The sequence below is a fragment of the Mesocricetus auratus genome, unplaced genomic scaffold (genome assembly GCF_017639785.1).
Source record: "Mesocricetus auratus isolate SY011 unplaced genomic scaffold, BCM_Maur_2.0 Super-Scaffold_100018, whole genome shotgun sequence".
Classification (NCBI taxonomy): Eukaryota; Metazoa; Chordata; class Mammalia; order Rodentia; family Cricetidae; genus Mesocricetus; species Mesocricetus auratus.
In genome coordinates, this window is record NW_024429199.1 from 3,726,502 (window position 1) to 3,745,360 (window position 18,859).

General features: G+C 43.0%; 1 protein-coding gene across 1 annotated transcript in view; it reads left to right on the forward strand.

Moving 5' to 3' along the window:
* Slc16a10 (solute carrier family 16 member 10) overlaps positions 1 to 17,878 on the forward strand; it is a 91,944-nt gene extending 74,066 nt beyond the window's left edge. The window contains exons 4-6 of the mRNA XM_005073251.4: positions 2,509 to 2,652; positions 13,029 to 13,257; positions 16,286 to 17,878. Of these exons, the coding sequence (XP_005073308.1) occupies positions 2,509 to 2,652; positions 13,029 to 13,257; positions 16,286 to 16,518 (606 nt within the window). The 3' untranslated portion in view covers positions 16,519 to 17,878. The remainder of the gene's footprint in view (positions 1 to 2,508; positions 2,653 to 13,028; positions 13,258 to 16,285) is intronic.
* Positions 17,879 to 18,859: the final 981 nt, after the last annotated feature.

Consider the following 18,859-nt stretch of genomic DNA (forward strand, 5'->3'; position numbering starts at 1 on the left):
GGCATAGCTAAAGGGGCAACTGGAGGTGAGCTTCAGTAGTAGCAAAGCAGACGTCTGCACTTTGAGTACAAAGGCGACGAGCCCTAAGGGGGAAGTAAGCCTGGAAGGGAGCTAAATTTTGAGTTTAGGAGATTTAGGAGTCTGGGTCTCAAACAAGAAGTATGGTAGAAGCTTGCTATAGTGGCTCAGGTAAGGAGAGACAAGAATCTGAACGCAGACCAAAGGAAAGATATATGGGTCACTTAGTCAGAAAATCTTACAGTTTGGTGGCAATCTGATTTGAAGAGAGGAACTGGAGTAAGTTAAGATGGTTATTCGGTTTTTACTGCTGTTGGTGAGCAAATAGTACTGTTAACCAAAATGTAGGCAGGCAAATTAAAGAGTAGGTGAATTTGGTTAGCATGAGCTGCGTTGACTTTGAAGTAGGCAAATGGGTTATGTTTGGTTTAACAAGACTGGGTCTAACCCATGAGAAACCCAAGTTGCCAATGTCACTGTTAAGCAATAGCAAGAAATTACAAAGCCTAAGAGGGCACTGTGGAGGGGAGAGATCATATTAGCATACACAGTCCACACTGTGAACATAGCCTCCCTACCGAGCTGGATGGGATTAAGACTGAGATCAAAGCTGGCCTAATGTGGTTTGCAGCCATGTTCTGTGTGGCTTGTGGGGCATTGGATCACATGTGTTCTAAATTCAAGTTAGGTGCCAACATTTCTACATGAGATACAGACTTCATATTTCTTCTAAATTTTAATTTTTTAAAAAAGGCTGGGAGGGAGGATCAACAACATGGGCAGTAACGGTCCTCTGGAATGTATGCCCTTTCTCTACGCGAGTCTGCCTCTCTTTCTACAGGCTCATTAGACATTTGAATTTTCTACATCAGAGCCGAGGATCAGCAGTTAATAAACATAAAAAGATAGATTAGTAACAGATTATGGAGAGCTTTAACTACCAGACAGAGTATAAAGAGCAGTGACAAGCACCTTTTGAAGACAGGATTGGTGAGGCTAAAGTCCTATTTAGGACAATTATTCTGAAGGAGCGTGAAAACAGAAGTTAGGAAAATTACCACTTTTAATTAGAAATTTTAATTATTTACTGTTATATGTATGGGTATTTTGCCTGCATGTATGTCTGCGCACTATATGCATGCCTACAGAGGTAAGAAGAGGGTGATCACATGGGACTGGAGTTAGACTCAGCTGTGAGCTGTCACATTGGTGCTGGAAATCAAACCCAAGTGTCCAGAGCTGGCAGTGTTCTTAACTGCTATGCCATCCCTCCAGCCCCAGTTACCAATTTTTAATGAAAAGAGATGAGATGTAAAAATACACAACTGGGTTTTTAAAAATGGAAAGCAGAAAAAAGAAAGTTAAATGGAAGTGTCTTAAGGAGGGATCTGCCATCCAAAGCCATCCCCACTACCACACTAGTTATTTGGGGTACTGAGCTTGGTGGAAAACCTGCTTGCAGTTTCCTAAAACTCTACTGCATGCTAGGGCCATTATGGGAAAGTCAGAGAAGCTATGCTTGCTGGCTGTGTGTCAGAGGTCAGTGTGGACTGTTGTCACTAGACTTTAAGTGGAGGCAAAGACCCTTTATTCCTCCCACCCCTGACTTCAACACCACCAGCGTTCAAAAGGTTCCTTGTAAAAAGGATGGCTAACAATAGTATCTGATCATTCTTTCCTAAGGGCTTCACAGGTTTGGCAGGGGCTTTAGTAGGCCCTCACTCTTAAGTTCTCTACATAGACATTTTACTTAATCCTTACAACCACCCTTGAGATAGATACTGTTACTGTTTCCATTTTATAGATAAACTGAGATCCTAAAAAATAGTTCAGCCACAGGGTTGATAGGTTAGAAACAATACTTGGATCTGCAGGTCTAAGAGATTTGACCACTGTAAACTGTTTGTGTATGTGCATCTGTTGGCATGCCACACAGGAACCTTACACTTTCATTCAGGAAGCTCTGGGTAGAACATATTTCAAGGGTATCACTTTTGTTCTGGTCCCCCAGAAGATAAACCTCCAAAGATGACCTTTAGTCATCTTCCAGGGACAGGGGTACCCCAGGTCTCTGTTCTTCTTTGATGAATGGCTCATTGTTAATACGATCTGTTTACTGAAAAGATAATTATAGGAACAATTTTTTTTTTAATTTGGTTTTCTGAGACAAGGTCTTGCTGCACGATCCAGGCTTCCCTGAAATGCACTATGTAGCCCAGGCGGTCCTTGCATTCTCAACCCTGCTCTAGTTCTTCGGGGGCTGGGATTGCCGGGGTGTGCCACCACCACCCAGGAAACTCGTTCCGTTTCTTAAATGTTCGCCTAGAAAATAATTTCAGGAGGAGGTTTTTAATCTTTTAATTTTAATCTTGAAGGGGGATTGGAGTAGCAGTGTAGAGAAAAAACACATTTGATGTTTAATGGTGCCTGTCTCAAGCCTTGTGAGGATTCCCTGCCATTCAGTGTGGTTTCCTTTTTCTTGACCTGCAGATGAACCATGCAAAGGAAAAATTTCAAGATGACAAGAACAATGAGGTGCTTTTCATGTGCATTGGCATCACTTCTGGAGTTGGGCGCCTTCTCTTTGGCCGCATTGCAGACTACGTTCCCGGAATGAAGAAGGTTTACCTGCAGGTACTCTCACTCTCTTTACCCTGTGAATGGAGGCTTAGCTGCAGGTACTCTCACTCTCTTTACCCTGTGAATGGAGGCTTAGCTGCAGGTACTCTCACTCTCTTTACCCTGTGGATGGAGGCTCACCTGCAGGTGCTCTCACTCTCTTTACCCTGTAGATGGAGGCTCACCTGTAGGTGCTCTCACACTCTTCCCTGTGGATGGAGGCTCACCTGCAGGTGCTCTCACACTCTTCCCCTGTGGATGGAGGCTCACCTGCAGGTGCTCTCACTCTCTTTCCCTGTGGATGGAGGCTCACCTGCAGGTGCCCTCACACTCTTCCCCTGTGGATGGAGGCTCACCTGCAGGTGCTCTCACACTCTTCCCCTGTGGATGGAGGCTCACCTGCAGGTGCTCTCACACTCTTCCCTGTGGATGGAGGCTCACCTGCAGGTGCTCTCACTCTCTTTCCCTGTGGATGGAGGCTCACCTGCAGGTGCACACATTCACATTTCCCCTGTAGATGGAGGCTCACCTGCAGGTGCTCTCATACTCTTCCCTGTGGATGGAGGCTCACCTGCAGGTGCTCTCACACTCTTCCCTGTGGATGGAGGCTCACCTGCAGGTGCTCTCACACTCTTCCCCTGTGGATGGAGGTTTACCTGCAGGTGCACACATTCACATTTCCCCTGTAGACGTAGTTCCTTGCTCCTGGTTGTGCACTTGCACTCAATGCTTCTATATGCACATATGCTTTAAAAGTGTGAAATACTTTCTAGAACATAACCTCTGCAGACAGGTTTTTAATACAAAATAATCAATTATGAGGTTGTGTTTTAAATATTAGGAATTGACAGTCAAATAGCAATCTTTTCTGTTTTGTTAGAGAACTCCACCAAACCAGAATGTTTATGCCTGTTGTGTTTTCTCAGACATCTTTATTTTTGGAAGAGTTATCAGTCAAGTGCAGATCTAATGTCGTTTGCACGCTTGTGAAATTTGGGTGTATGTTTCTAACTTTTGAGCTGCTTCATTGCAAATTGTCTGCTAGGTGTTATGGGGCGTGCTTAAACAGACACAAGATTATTATTGACTATCAACAGGCAGTTGAGTGAGTATTTCATGCCAGAACTCTGTAGCTTGCTAGATGCTACAGAATTCAACATAGTGTGTGACTCTCAGATAGTAGCTAAAGGTATTATGGGGACGTGGATGATACCATATTACAGCACGGTGAAATAACAGTTCCTTGGGGGCAAATCAGAATCACTAGTGAGGGTCTAAAGAGTATAAAGAGACAGGAGCTAGTGTCACTTAGTAACAGATAGATTGCCTTACATGAACTAGGTCATGGTTTTTTTTTCCTCACCATTACAAAAAACCTGGTCTTTTTCTATAAATGGGTGGGTAGATGGATGGGTGCAGAGAGACAGATATAAGGAAAAAAGAGAAGAATGTCCTAAGCAAGGAAAACACATGGACCACATGTGTGGGTATATGTATGTCTGGGATGCTGGATGTCTGAATGACATTAAGGAAGAATAGTAGATGATATAGCTGGAGGAAGGCCAGGTTAGGAAGAGACATTTATGGACATAAAAGATGATGAACTCCCACACATAATGGTATATGCCTATGATCCTAGCACCATACAGGCAAGAATATAAACACAAGTTCAAGGCCAGCCTGCTCTACATGGCAGTCCCAACCTAGCTGAGACTACATAGAAACATCCCCTTTCAAAAAACCCAACCAAATGAATGTAAAGATGCAATGGGGTGAGTTTTATTCTCCAGTCTGCCTCAAGCCATTGAAGGTTTTAAACAAGGGACTGACATGAGCAGTGCTTTACAAAGATCAGTCTGGTAACAGAAGGAAAGAAGAGTAAGAATGGGGTAAGAGTTGCGGTAGTTACAGAAGGCCACGTGTTGAATGGTTCCATTGACCTAACATTTTTAGAATAGGACGATCATTAGGAAGATAAATTTGCGGTTGTTGGGGATTGGGGGAAGGTGATGGTTTCTTTCTGGGGGGGGTGTGAAAATGTTCTAAACTGAGAGAAGTGGGGTCTAGTAATACACACGACACAGGTAGTTTTATAGTACTCGTTAGAGACAGTGCTAGGGTGAACTGATGCTGGTTGGAAACTTCTGATGTAGTATAGGCCACGACATGGGGATCAAACAGTAAATCAGAGGCACAGAGAACAGGTGCCGGGTAGGGCCGTTTGTGCCTGAGATCTGGTGCTTGGCTAATGGTGGAGGTGGTTTCATTAGCTTGTGATATCAGTAACTCAGTAAATCCAAGGAAGACAAACTGTTTCTGTCACATTAGTGGTGTCTGTAAAACTTGGAGGTTGTTTGGGTGAAGCATTGTGAAACTTGGACATTCTTGGGCTGAAAGGAAGTGACCAGGTTGGTAGGAAACACCTGGGAATGGAGCGCTTCTGGGCCACCAGTGGCCAGCAGTATGAGGGGCTAGTGAAGTGATTAAAGTGAGGTCATTGATGACACGGATGAATAGATGGGAATGTACCCACTCTGTCCAAAGGACAGATGACTAAATAGGAATGTAGACAGCTCTATCCAAAGGACAGTAGGGGGAAAGATTTGGAGATTAATCATGGGATGCAGTGTGAGCAGTCTCAGGAAAGGGGGAAATTTGGGAAGGAAAACTGTGGGTGTTTGTTAGTGGCTGTAATGACGAGCATCACTTACTGAGCACTTTGATGAGCCAGATGGTGAGCTGGGTGCTATGCATGTACCATCTCCAGGCCTGGTCCCAGCCCTTCAAAGAAGGTATAGTTCTTTGTTTCCTCTTACAGACTGTGTGGTCCAGGCAGACAGTCACAGGCCAGAGCCAGTTACACAGCTAGAAGGAAGTGGAGGCTGCAGCTGGCGAGCCTCTCCTCCTCCCGCCAGTGCTCGGAGCAAATGCGAGACCCTTGTTAATATGCATGTACTCCTTTATAACGTGTAGAGCCAAGCTAGGCATAGTGGCACACTCCTTTAATCCCAGCACTCGGTAGGCAGAGGCAGGCAGATATCCGAGTTTGAGACCAGCCTGGTCTACAGAGTGAATTCTAGGACATCCATGGCCACATAGAGAAAATGTCTTGAAAGAAACTATGCAGGGCCTTCAAAGCAGCTCACTGTGTAGAGCTGTGTACCTGAAAAGCCTGATGAACTGAGTTTCATGCCCAGAATGCACGGAAAAGCAGAAGGAAAGAACTGTACTCTAAGTTGTCCTCTGGTCTCCCCATGTGTTCTGTGGCATGTATCCCCCCCCACACACACACAAACTCACCACTGGGCATGACAGCTCACACCTGTAATACAGTATTTATAAGGTAGGGTTGCCACAAGCATGAGGCCAGCCTGGGCTTCAGAGTGAGACCCTGTGTCAGGTACAATAACTGAAGTATTCATTTATTATATGGTAATCATCCCATCTTTTATAATACCTCATTGCAAATATTCTTATTATCGTTTAGCCTAACTAGTTTTGTTTTCTAATGTCAAGGTGCCCCCTGCTGGACATCTGTTGTATTGATGCCCTTCAGCTTTCCGGTTGTAAAAACAATTCTGAATGCTCTGTGGTATTAGCCCAGGTGGAGTGACATGTTTACACAACAGGTGTGGGCCCATCAGCCATCAGCCCTAAATCAGGGAAGAAGACCCTTCACAAACTTAAAAAACCCAGCCCTAGAGAGAAACACCTCCACATCTGGATGAACAAACTCAGACACTAGTCATGGTAGTTCACAACTATAATCCAGGTACTAGGAAGTCTGAGACAGGAGGACTACAGTGAGTTTGAGGCTATCCCGAGCTTCATGGTAAATTAAAGACTACATAGCAAGGTCCTGTCTCAAAAATAACAAGCCACCATTACCACCAGTAAAATCAGAAGAGAACCGAAAAACAAGGTAAGGCCTAAAACAGCACGTGCTCTTCCTCTCCTACACTTTTGTGTTCTTCCCGGTAACTGACCACACACACACTTGTTAAGCCAGCCAATCAGCTCAGGGCCCTGCAGGGAGGCGTGGAAGAAAGGCCACCAAGTCTTTGTTTTAAGATGCCAGGCTTTTGTCTCAGGTCTGGAGGCTGAGGAAGAATCCAGCCATCTTGGAAGTTCAACACCTTCATTACCTAGATAGGGTCCCTCTCCCATCTGTCTTCCTACCAGGGAATTTGTCTAACTTCTAGTCCCTCATGTGGACGTCATGTCCATATGTAGAGACAGCTCCACATGCGTGGACACAAATGCCCTGGGACTGTTGAGTGGTCACTCTGGAGTACAGTGCAGGCTGAGGGTAGAGGATTGAAGAGAACCTGCCGTGTATTACTGGGGACATTTCTCCAGAACATGAATTGCTAGGGGAATGTATTCGTGGGTTACACGTATAATTAGAAAAAACTGAGTGGTGTTCATGCCCTCTTCATGTGAGGATGTTCTCTTCTGTTGAAAAAGGCTGAATTCTCAGTGTTACTTAGCTCTGTTTTCATATTCTTACTACTAGTACTTTACATGAAAGTATGGACCTTACCGAATATTTTAAGATAGTGTCCAAATACATAATTACCCCCCCAGCCTGAATAAGGGACCAGGGGCCCCGCAGTCTCCTTTAGACTGGCATTGAGGTGATTGTGTCCAGTTCTGAGGAGAAAGTCAAACTCTCTCCGTGTCCTGTGAAGCACTATAGGCCCCGAATGCCTCAGAAGACCCCAGTCCTTTGGTCGGTCCACTTAGTGCAGGATGCACAGGACTTAGCTGCTGTCTGCCCCAGGTACCTGGCAGTCGAGAGACCTGGAAATGGTGAGTAAGTATATTAAGGGCAGCATTTGAATTTAATTGTGCCCAGTTATATTTCTGCCTCCAAAAATTCCTTATGCTTATTCAGGCGTAGCTTAGCTTTCCTCTCGAGTCTAATGTCTCGAGTAGGCTGGGCCTGTTTTGTCTCCCCAGAACTGCTGTGCTTCAAGAAATGAGAAAAAGATTGTGCAATGGAAAATTATTTATCTTTGAAACTGGGTTCTGGCAGTGACAGATCAATATGTGATCTTTATGTCTAATATTTATTTGGAAATGATGAGGAAGCAATGACCCCGGTATTCCAGTTCATAAGGGACAAGCATTTATTCCTCATAGTAGTTGTGTTCTGACCAGCTTGGAGTAAAATGTACTGGGAAAGGGCCTTGTTTCTCATTGTTGTAGTTACGATGGATGCAAAAACACCGCTCCCACCTCAAAGAAGGTAAGAGTTAATTCTGGAGCCAAGGATGAGTGACCATGGTTCCAGAACATAGATTAGGTTACTCCAATACAGTGTTCCAACGTTTGGTGAGGTTTTGAGGCACTTTTCAAAAGCGAAGCCAGGAAATTGGAGCTCCAGGCCTTAGGCGCTGTGATGGCTCTCTTAGCCCTTTGTTGGGGGCATCGGCACACTGAAGAGACTTACCTAATGACCATAGAGATGTTAACTCACACATAGAAGCAGGCAGGAAACGGCTACTGAGGGGCTAAAGATGCCCAAGATGATTTGGCTCTGGACCTGCAACATTCTGAATTCTCCACCATCGTTGAAGTTCTAATAAGTTAGTCAGCCATGAAGGTTCCATAGGGGCAGCTTCTTCCTGAGAACTTTTCTTCAGTACAAATAAGGTAAAAGCAACTAGGTATTTTTCTGAAAGGCTTGAGGGATAAGCTGTCTGTGTGAATGACCCTAAGGAGTTCAATCCTCAAAGGAAAATAAAAAAATTTCTTAAGTAAATGATTTTTAAAAAAAATTTTATATGTGGCCGGGTGGTAGTGGCGCACGCCTTTAATCCCAGCACTTGGGAGGCAGAGGCAGGTGGATCTCTGTGAGTTCAAGGCCGGGCTGGACTGACAGCCTCCAAAACAATACAGAGAAACCCTGTCTTGTAAAACCAAAAAAATTTTTTTATGTATGCTTCCCCTGCATATTTATCTGTGTACCACATACATGCCTGGTGCCTGCAGAGGCTAGAGAGGATGTCAGATCCCCTGGAATTGGAGTCACAAACTATTGTTAGCTGCCATGTGGGTTCTGGGAATAGAACCCAGGTCCTTTGCGAGATTAGTTGGTGCTCTTAACTACTGAGGCATCTCTCTAGTTTGAAGGTAATAAGTCTTAAGGTAGGCATGGTAGTGCATGTCTCTAATCCTGTACTCAAAATGCTGGGGCAAGGGGGTTTGAGTTTGAGGGCATGGGATACAATAATAAATCTTGGTTAAATAACTGAGAGAGAAAGAACATAGTTACTATAGTTTAAATTGACAAAAGGCCTTGCAGTTAGGAAAGGATTGAGAAATGCCCTAGATGTACAGAGATGCTTTAAAAAAGAAGAAAACAAACAAAAACCTGATCAAGAACAAAAATTTTGAAGAGGCAAAAAGTAGAGAAATCAGGGAAACTGCCAAAATTAAAGTGCCTGGATCTCATTGTGTTGATTGTTCCATGAAAGCATTTGTTATTAAGCAAAATCCAGTTTGTGCCAAATACTGGATGAGGCTGTCAAGTGCCAGGTACTCACTGACTGTCAGTGTGGTAAGTTTAAACCCCAGAACTTGACAGAAATTAGTACTGAACAAAATAGCAAGAGAAATAAGGTGTGTGTGTGTGTGTGTGTGTGTGTGTGTGTGTGTGTGTGTGAGTGAGTGAGATCTCTTTTATAACTATGGTGAAGTGACTGGAAGTTCAGTCTATGATTTTTACCAAAAGGGCATTGGATTTGAACCAGGCATGACAGTTCTTATGTATGACCCTTAGCACTCAGGAGATGAAAGCAGTAAGATTGTGAGTTCAAGACCAGCCTGGGAGATATGGCATGATCTATTTCAGTCAGGCCAAGCACACACACACACAAAAACTAACAAGATTTAACAAGGGTGATTTGTTAGATTGCAAATGTTTCTAAGACTGTTTATGTCCTTTCAGAGTTGTGGACAGGAAAAAATATATCTGTAATCACGACTAGTAGGTTTTGTCTCTCCCAGCCCTTTATCTCTGCCTCCCCCTTCTTGAGTAAAGACCAGAGGTTTTATTTAGCTCACTATTCTGGGGGATGGGAGGTCCAAGAGTGTAATGATGCCTTCTGGTGTCATTTCTCAGTGTGTCTTAATATAGCAGAGGCATCACATGGTGACAGAGCGTGGTTAACTTTTTGATTAAAAATAACTCCTTAACTCTTTGCTACTTGATACCTTTTAGACATCTTGATTTCCACATTTTGATGATATTTCGGCCTTTTTGGCTTGAGCATCAGAATGCCATCTGCTTGTTCAGAATCCTAGAGGGCTGGAACCTGGTTGTGTTGGTTGGTTTAATGTCAACTTGATACAAGCTAGAGTCATTTAGGGAAGAGGACTCTTGGTTGAGCATATGCCCTCTGCATTGACCTGTAGCACATCTGTCAGGCATGTTCTTGGTAAATGCTGTGGGAGGGTCCATCCCACTGCAGGTGGGCAGTGCCACTCCTAGGCAGATGGTTCTGGATTGTATGTGAAAGCAGGTTGAGCAGGCCATGGGGAGCAAGCAGTAAGCATCTCCCTCCACGGCCTCTGCGTCAGCTCCTGCTCTGACTTTGATGATGGACTTCGATGTGGAACTGTGAGTTGAAATAAACCCTTTCCTCTCCAAGTTGGTTTTGGTCATAATGTTTTATCACAGGAATAGAAACCCTACCTAAGACTGACCTAGTCCCCTTCTTAACACTGGTTCCTTCAAGCCCAATCATTACTCACTACTGTGAAATTACACTTGTGCTTTCACTGAAGTTTGGTCAGAGGAGAAAAAAAGGCTTTTCAATGTTTTAAAAATGGGGAAATGGAAGGTTTTATTCTTTCAGAAATCTAGTGGGGAGCTGGGAGTGGTGGTGTACTATAGTCTCAGCCCTTGGAGGTGGCGTTCAAGGTGAGGGTGTCTATTCTCTGCCATTTTGGTACCCACTATACTTTAGATATACAATTATGGTAACATCAAAACTACATAGTGGGACCTATTTTAGTACTGAAAAAATATTCTCAGCTATATGATACAATGGTGTCATATAGCCACCTGGATTGTGACCATTTTCAAGCACATTTCTTGCTGCTGTGTCCATGGACAACTTTTACTGAAGCTGAAAGCTGCTGTTCCAAAGTCAGGTTCAGTATCATTGTTCAGGAGCTGTCCGTGCTTTTGAGACCGCTTACCCTGCTCAGCGCACACCACCGCCACACCAGTGCTTTTTATGTGGGTGAAGGGTCTAACCCGGGTCCTCATGTTTGTATGTCCTTTTGCCAATCGGGCGTCCACTCTCAAGTCCCACCCTGTTCTCACATTATGCATCCTTGGAGCCCTTGGCTTGTGCGTGGATTCTCTGATATACACTACCAAGTTTGGTGTGATAGTTCTTGTCAACCTGACATAAACTGGAGTTGCCTGGGAAGAAGGACCTCAGTTGAGGTAATTGCTTTCTTCAGATTGGCCTGCAGGCATGTCTGTTAATGATTGATGTGGGAGGGCCCAGTCCACTGTGGGACACCCCATACCTCACAGGTGGACTTGGACTGAATAAATAACTAAGCAAGCTAGAGGAGAGCAAGCAGTAAGCAGCATTCAGCCGTCCCCAGCTCTGGGCCTGCCTCCAGGTTCATGCTTGACCTCCTGCTTAGCTCCCCTTAGTACAGGAAACTTAGTACAGGCTTATAACAACAAATCAAGAAGAGTCTGGTGAAAGTGAAGCATAGAGTCACAGAAAGGGCCGCCACAGAGAAAGGCAAAAGTGGCTGGTGTGCCGGGTGCAGGACAGTGTTGTAGAGTCCCTGACTTTCCCATCCGCTGGTACTTTAGAGCCCCGCAATCTCACATGCTTCTAGCATAGCCCCTTTCTCCATCCTATGGGTTCAGGTCACAAAGCCTTAGCTAGTGAAGACTTCGGGGCTCAGCCACGTAGCAGACTGCCCACAGCTTCCCAGCTCCGAGTGGCTAAGACAGGCAGACGGTACGGAGGGGCGAGAAGGCCCAGTGCCTTCTGACGAGCTTTAAATGCACCTCACACTGGAAAGGGACCGGCATGATTTATTTTTCACACTGGTGTTTCCTGGAGTGTAAGCTAAACGAACCCTCTCCTCCCCAGGTTGCTTTGTTCATGCTGTTCATCACAGCAACAGAGAAGCACACTAGGTCAGTTTTTCTAGAAGCATGTCAGGAGGGCCTAGAGAAATCAGAAGATGTGAAGCAGCGATGCCCACGGCCTCTGTTTGTTTCTCATCTCTGCTGTGCTGCCCCACTGGCACGGGAGGGCAGTCGGTGGGAACATTCTGTCCACTCTGAGCTCTAGGCTGGCTCTGTCTGTGCTCCTTGAATGTGTTAAGCTCTTCCCAGCGAAACTGTCTGCATGTAAAAGAGGGATAGTTTTGTACTTCCAGAGTCTTAAGCTCAGCTGTGGAGCAGCCCATGTAAAGTGATAATAGTGATGACTGGAGCCTGGTGAACTATATTGTACGCATAAACTTTCTTCTGATTATTCATGCAGGGTTTTCCAGGACTGAAGACAGCTTTCAGGGATTCTTTCTTTCCTTTTACAATGGGGGCCTGGGCCTGGAACTTGGGTTCCCAGCTTTGGTATAAGAACCTGTACTCATTGACCTGTTTCTCTATCTCTTTATTTTAGTTTGGAGACAGGCTCTCAGTATATAGCTCAGGCTGGCCTTAAACTGTCAATTCTCCAGCCTCCATTTCCTGGAATTATGAATATACCCGCCATACCCAGCCACTTACCAGCTTTAATTATTTCTCTCCCCATTTTTGCACCCTCTCTATTTTACATATATGACCATGGCATCCTCTAAAATATTTCATTTATACTTTTTGTTTAAATGTCCTTCTCTCTAGAACCTAAGAGGAAGAATCATGCCTTATTCATTGTGTAAATCTCCGTATAGCATAATACTTACTAAATGGAAGGCAACATTGGGAGTTTGGTTGAATGAACTACCCTAACCTTAAGATGTTTGGTAGCTCAAAATAGATATTCTGAACCTTCACACATGAGTGCTCACATATAATCTATAGTATTATAAAGTGTAATGACTTCTTTAAAAAATAACCAGGACTTGATGAGTAAATGTGAGCTAGCAGTATTGACCCGCACACAAGATCTCTAAACCTAATAATATCTAGGCCAAAGGTATATAAACATATAAGTTCTGACTAAAGAATGTGGAGGCTGGGAAGAAAAATTGCTGTATAAAATGGTTACATTCTCGTTCCCTAATGAGAACAGAAAGAAAATACAAGAGGCTCTCAGGAAAGTTGATTCTATGTGATCAAGAGGAAGGGGAGGGTAAATGTCCTCAAAGCAGTGTTGACATAAAGTTCTCTTTCCTAGGTGCTCTCCTTTTTCTTCATTGGTCTGATGTCCATGATGATTCCGCTGTGCAGCGCCTTCGGGGGGCTCATTGCTGTCTGCCTCATCATGGGTCTCTTCGATGGATGCTTCATTTCTATCATGGCTCCCATTGCCTTTGAACTAGTCGGTCCTCAGGATGCTTCCCAAGCAATTGGATTTCTGCTTGGATTCATGTCTATACCCATGACTGTAGGTCCTCCAGTTGCAGGTAAATAAAGCAATTCCAAAGTGATCATACTAATTCACAGCATTTTCTACTTTGGGTCCTAAACTTCATTTATTTGCGAAACATTTTTAACATGTTAATAGTACTTGTGTGCTTTCCCTCTCCAATTTTTAATAAGATTATATGTTGAAAGTAGATTGAAAAAGTTTATTGGGGAGCATTCTGAAAGTGTGTGTGTGTGTGTGTGTGTGTGTGTGTGTGTGTGTGTATTAAGCCAGGGCCTTGTACACGTTAAGCAATCACTTACCACTGAGCTACATTGAACTTGGGCATAAGATATACTAAATATATACCCTTCCACTGAGCTATGCATTCAGCCTCTACTTTTTCAGTTCTTTTAGTATATGTTACACAAATGGTAACATAAAAATGAAGATTTTTATAGATTTCTAAGCATATATTACTTTTACATAAGAAGCATAGTCCTGAGAAATGGTTGAAAAAATTACATTTAGTGGAAAGAACATGGCTGTCAATGAATATAAAAACAATGTGACTTGGCATGGTGGTACACACCTGTAATCTCAATACTCAGGAGGCTGAGGCAGGAGGAGATCTACAAGTTCAAGATCAGCCTGGTCTACATAGTTTCAGCAGGGGCTGTATAATGAGACTTGACTCCAGTCAGTCAATAACCAAAGAGTAAACAAAAACAAAAATACATTATCCATGTGATGGACAGGGATGAATATTATTCAGTCATAAAAGTAATGAGATAGTGACACTTATACATGAGAGTGACACTGATAATATTATAGGAACACTGATATATGTTAGGGACACTGATACATGCTACCAGGTGAACAGACACCACACACATTATGCTAAGTGACCAAAGTCAAATATAAAAGATCACGTATTGTATGATTCTGTTTGTATGAAATAGCTGACACAGAAAAAAAGGCACAGAAAACAGATTAGTGGTTGCCAGAGCCTGGAGGGAAGAACTGGAGTGGGGCCACTCAGTAGGAATGGTGTTTCTTTCTGGCATGATGAAATGTTTGAAAGTAAATATAGCCATATAAAGGTCACAGAGCACCGTGAGTTCAGCCAAGTGCCACTCTATTGTTCACTTTTAAATGACTACCTCTATGTTGAGTGAATTCTACCTTTAGAAGCTTTATAGATGATGGTGTGATGTCTTCCTTGGACACCAGTGTGAGAATATCAGTTTTCAATACAATTAGGATAAAATTTCCATTATATAGAGTCACCTGTATTTGATATAAGTAGCTCAGTGAAAATTCAGCTTAATTCATTCTTACATCTGGAACCACATTGCTGGTCCAGAATCAAGAATTCAGGGCTACCAGGGAGCAGAAGAAACAGAGTTTAAGCTCGAATGTTGATGATCCCTGTAGAAGCCTCCATTCCTTCCTCTCTTCTCAGTAATACATTCATTGTTCACTTAGCTTTGTTTGGGAGGTTCCAGATATACAGGCAACTGTCAAAAGCATTTTAGTGGGAACAGTGTTGCTTTAGTAGGAATAGTAACTACTCACAGAGCAAGAGCAAGGGATGGGGTAGCAGGAAATTACTAGAATAGGAGGAATAATACACAGAGTGACTGCCAGGAGAATTACCACCCCCATTTCCTCAGGGGTTCAGAGGTCATTACAGTATTCCAGGAAAGCCTAATTATTAGTATCCATGGGATGAAATATGAGACATTTGGATTCTGAAGACAGGAATATTGCATATTTAGAGATGCTGTGTATTTTATGTTTAGATTCAAAATAACTGTACATATTCATTTATATGTACATATGTTTGTATGTCACTGGAGACATCCTTAGCTGTGCATTAAATGAAGTTCGATAGATGTTCAGTTCAATATGTTCCCTGGATATTTTAGATAATTTGACATTGCACAGTAAGAGTTCAAACACACACACACACACACACACACACACACACACACACACACACACACACGGAGTCCTGGATTTTCGGAAATTTAGAAGTAAAATAATATTTTCCAGAAGCAGAACCTAAGGATCATCAAATGCCAAACATACACTTTAGGGCTTCTGTTTATTTTGAGACTGGGTCTCTCCATGTAGCCTAGAACTCTCTGTAGTTTAGGCTGGCTTCAAACTCAGAGGTCCATATGCCTCTGCCTTTCAAGTGCTGAGGTGAAGTCATATACCGCTAGACCTGGCCAAACACACATTTTTATACTTTCTTCCCAAGGATGGGCAAGACTTAGTATCTTTCTCAGATGTATTTAAAATCTCTCTTTTGTCTCAGAGCCCACATGGTAGACAACTGTCTCTATCAGGTTCCTCCTTACGTGCCAGGCAGGCAATTGGAGCACAGACAAACATTTAGACAAAAACACATATACATAGTTTCTTTTTTCTGAGACAGGGTCTCTCTGTGTAGTCCTGGCTGCCTTCAGAGATCTGCCTACCTCTCTCTGCCTTCTGAGTGCTGGGAATAAAGGTATGTGCCACCACTGCCCAGCAGGCACACATGAGCACGCACACATGAGCACACACACATGAGCACACACACATGAGCACACACACATGAGCACACACACATGAGCACACACACATGAGCACACACACATGAGCACACACACACACACACACACACACACACACAATTTATGAGTCTCTTTGTTTTCTTTTTATCCCAGCTCTTGGATTTGTAACTTTTCATGTTATTGTATTACAGTTTAAGGTAGTTTCTTGTTAAAGTCAAATAAGGTATAGATATTTTAGAGACAATGGATCTGGATGTTCCCATCTACCTTCAGCTGAGACAAGGTGGCCTCTGAGGGGCTTTGGGAATGCCAAAGCTTAGCTGCAGACACTTTCCACATGTGATATTTTGGTATGACCTGTATTCTGTGGTAAGATTTTAGATAGATACTTTGTTTCCTTCCTCATAGCAGCAAAAGGTTTACATTTCAAATCTGTTATCTGAGCTGGACCTCTCAGTGTGACTGAGTTGGGAGCCAGACTGGTCCTTTCCGTGTGACAGCTGTTGTCTCCCTTTCCAGGGTTACTTCATGACAAGCTGGGCTCCTATGATGTGGCCTTTTACCTTGCTGGCATCCCTCCCTTTGTTGGCGGTGCTGTGCTTTGTTTAATCCCGTGGATCCACAGTAAGAAGCAGAGAGAGACCAGTAAGAGCACTGGAGGGGAGAAGACGGAGAAGATGCTGGAGAACCAGAACTCTCTACTCTCCAGCTCCTCTGGGATCTTCAAAAAACAATCTGACTCTGTTATTTAATGCCATGCATACCTCCACCTGACTGGATTTGCTTTTGAAGTTTCCCTTTTATATGAATTGCAAATTTCTTATTTTTTTAATCATCCTTGGAACAGCACAAATGGAAAATGGAATCTTTATTACTACCAGAACCATTTTCTCTCCCCAGATAGCTTTGGTATTTCCAGGAATCAGAGGGAAGAGACTGTTACAGGCAAACGTATCTGGAAATCAAATTTGAACATTCAAAGCTATCCAAGTAACAAGCAGCCATGGAAGCCATGGATGCTGTGTAGCTGGCACAGACACATACAGTGTACCTGAAGTATTTTGTTGGTTGCTCCATTTGGTGTTTTTAGTTCCAGTGTTTTAGTTTCTCCTGCATTTGGGGACTTTTTGCGAAATTTAAGCCTGGATCCTAGATAATAGCAGGCCAATGTAAACCTCAAGTCTGTTAAGTGATTTAAGCTATAAAACTGGGAGATTCTGACATGCTCCAGTATCAAGGGACCTGCTGGGAGCAGTAGCTCATAGACAGACACCCAGGATGGAGATGAAGGCTCCTCTCACAGGCAGCCGTCGGGCATTTCCTCCACTAACCTTTCTTCCCTTTGGTCTGTAGTGTGTTTTACTCCAATAGCCAGAAACACCCCAAATTTCTGATTTTTGTGTAAACAATAAAGTAAAACAGAATGTGTAAAAGATATCCTGACAATTTTAACAGAAATTTTCTGACTTGTGGATTTATTAGCACTGTATTGTAAGTGTCTTATTGAGCATGTTATCAGCTGGCATAATGGACACAGATTAGAAGTAGTACAGGACTGTTTTATCCACTGGGAAAACATTTGATAGAAATAATTGTTTAAATTGACTTGTGAAATTCATTGTTCTAGCAGGTTAAATATACTTATAAAAAGAAACAATTCCTAAATTTTCAAAAAAATTTTAACAGAAATTTGCATTTGTGTGATATAGTCATATGCTGGTGACATGGTCACATTGAGAAACCTGATGGCCTGTGCTTTTATTGTGTAGACATTGCAGGATTGACATGCACCAACTGAGGAAATGCCATTGTAATCAACCGATAGGGTCTCGTTGGCACAGTTCTTTGACTAGAAATCAATGTGGTATTTATCTGCCATGTGCTCCTTATTAATCCCCCCCTGCCCGATTTATGTCTAGACTGTAGAAAGCAAGGTATTAGCTCCAAGGATCTAAAATTAAAACCAAAGTTGGGTCATGACCCATTACTCATTTATAGAAAAAGGAACACATTCCTATATCTTTGAAATTATATTTTAGGCCTTTAAAGGTTAAAATGTGAAGTGTATTTAAATCGTTAACTTAGATGAATATTAAATCATAGTTGAATGTAGCTTTATTGTTTGTGTGAAAGCAGTGTGTCTTTCCCTAAGCACTTCCAAGATCCTTCTAAGTTATCTGGAAGGTGAGAAACAATTTTACTGTCTCACTACCTGGCTTTCCCTCTTATGTTGCTTGAAAAGGCAGTCCTTCCTCTCTCAATCTAGTTGGGTATGGGGCTACCTGGAGAGAACACAAACTTGTCTTGGTAGGAGGGAGGGCAGAGGGCGGAGGGCGGAGGGCGGAGGGAAGTGTGGCCATAACCTGAAAGCTGGGAAATCCAGTGATGTTTCCTCCTAATAGCAACTTTCTCACTGTCACTGTGTAAGATAACAGCCTACATGCTAAGTATGTAGTTTATTTCATGGCGGTTTGAATAACTGTAATTTATTTATTATTTATTTATTATGTCATGGAGTCTAAGTAGACCAGGCTGGCCTTCAGTTCTATTCTGTTGTCTCAGACCTGTCAGGGGTCACAGGGGTGTCTTGCCATGTGCGGCAATACTTTTGATTTTGAAGTTATAAGCTTACTATGTTATATATACAGTTGTTGTTTTTTTAAAGCCTGGGTTTCACTAAGGAGCCTAATTGGGCCTGGAACTCACTATGTAGCCGGGCTCGGACTCACAGATCTCCTTTAGGTTTCTGGAAACAGTCTTGCTGTGTGGCCCCTCCTGCTTCAGCTTCCTAAGTGGGGGAATCAGGTGTGTGCTGCTGTGCCCAGCTTCAACTTACTACTACTACAGTGGCTTTTTTGTTTTGAATTGAAGGGTCTTTGGCAATTTGTTTGCAAAAGGTTCTCTTTCCGGAGGGAAAAATATAACTGTTGTTTTTTTGAGACAAGGTTTCTTTGTGTAGCTTTGGATGTCCTGGAACTCACTATGTCGACCAGGCTATCTTCATGTTCTTATAGTAAGTATTTAGAAATAACTTAAACATGATGATATAGTACATTACCAAGCCTTTTAGTTATTCTTCCTCAGTTGCCTGAA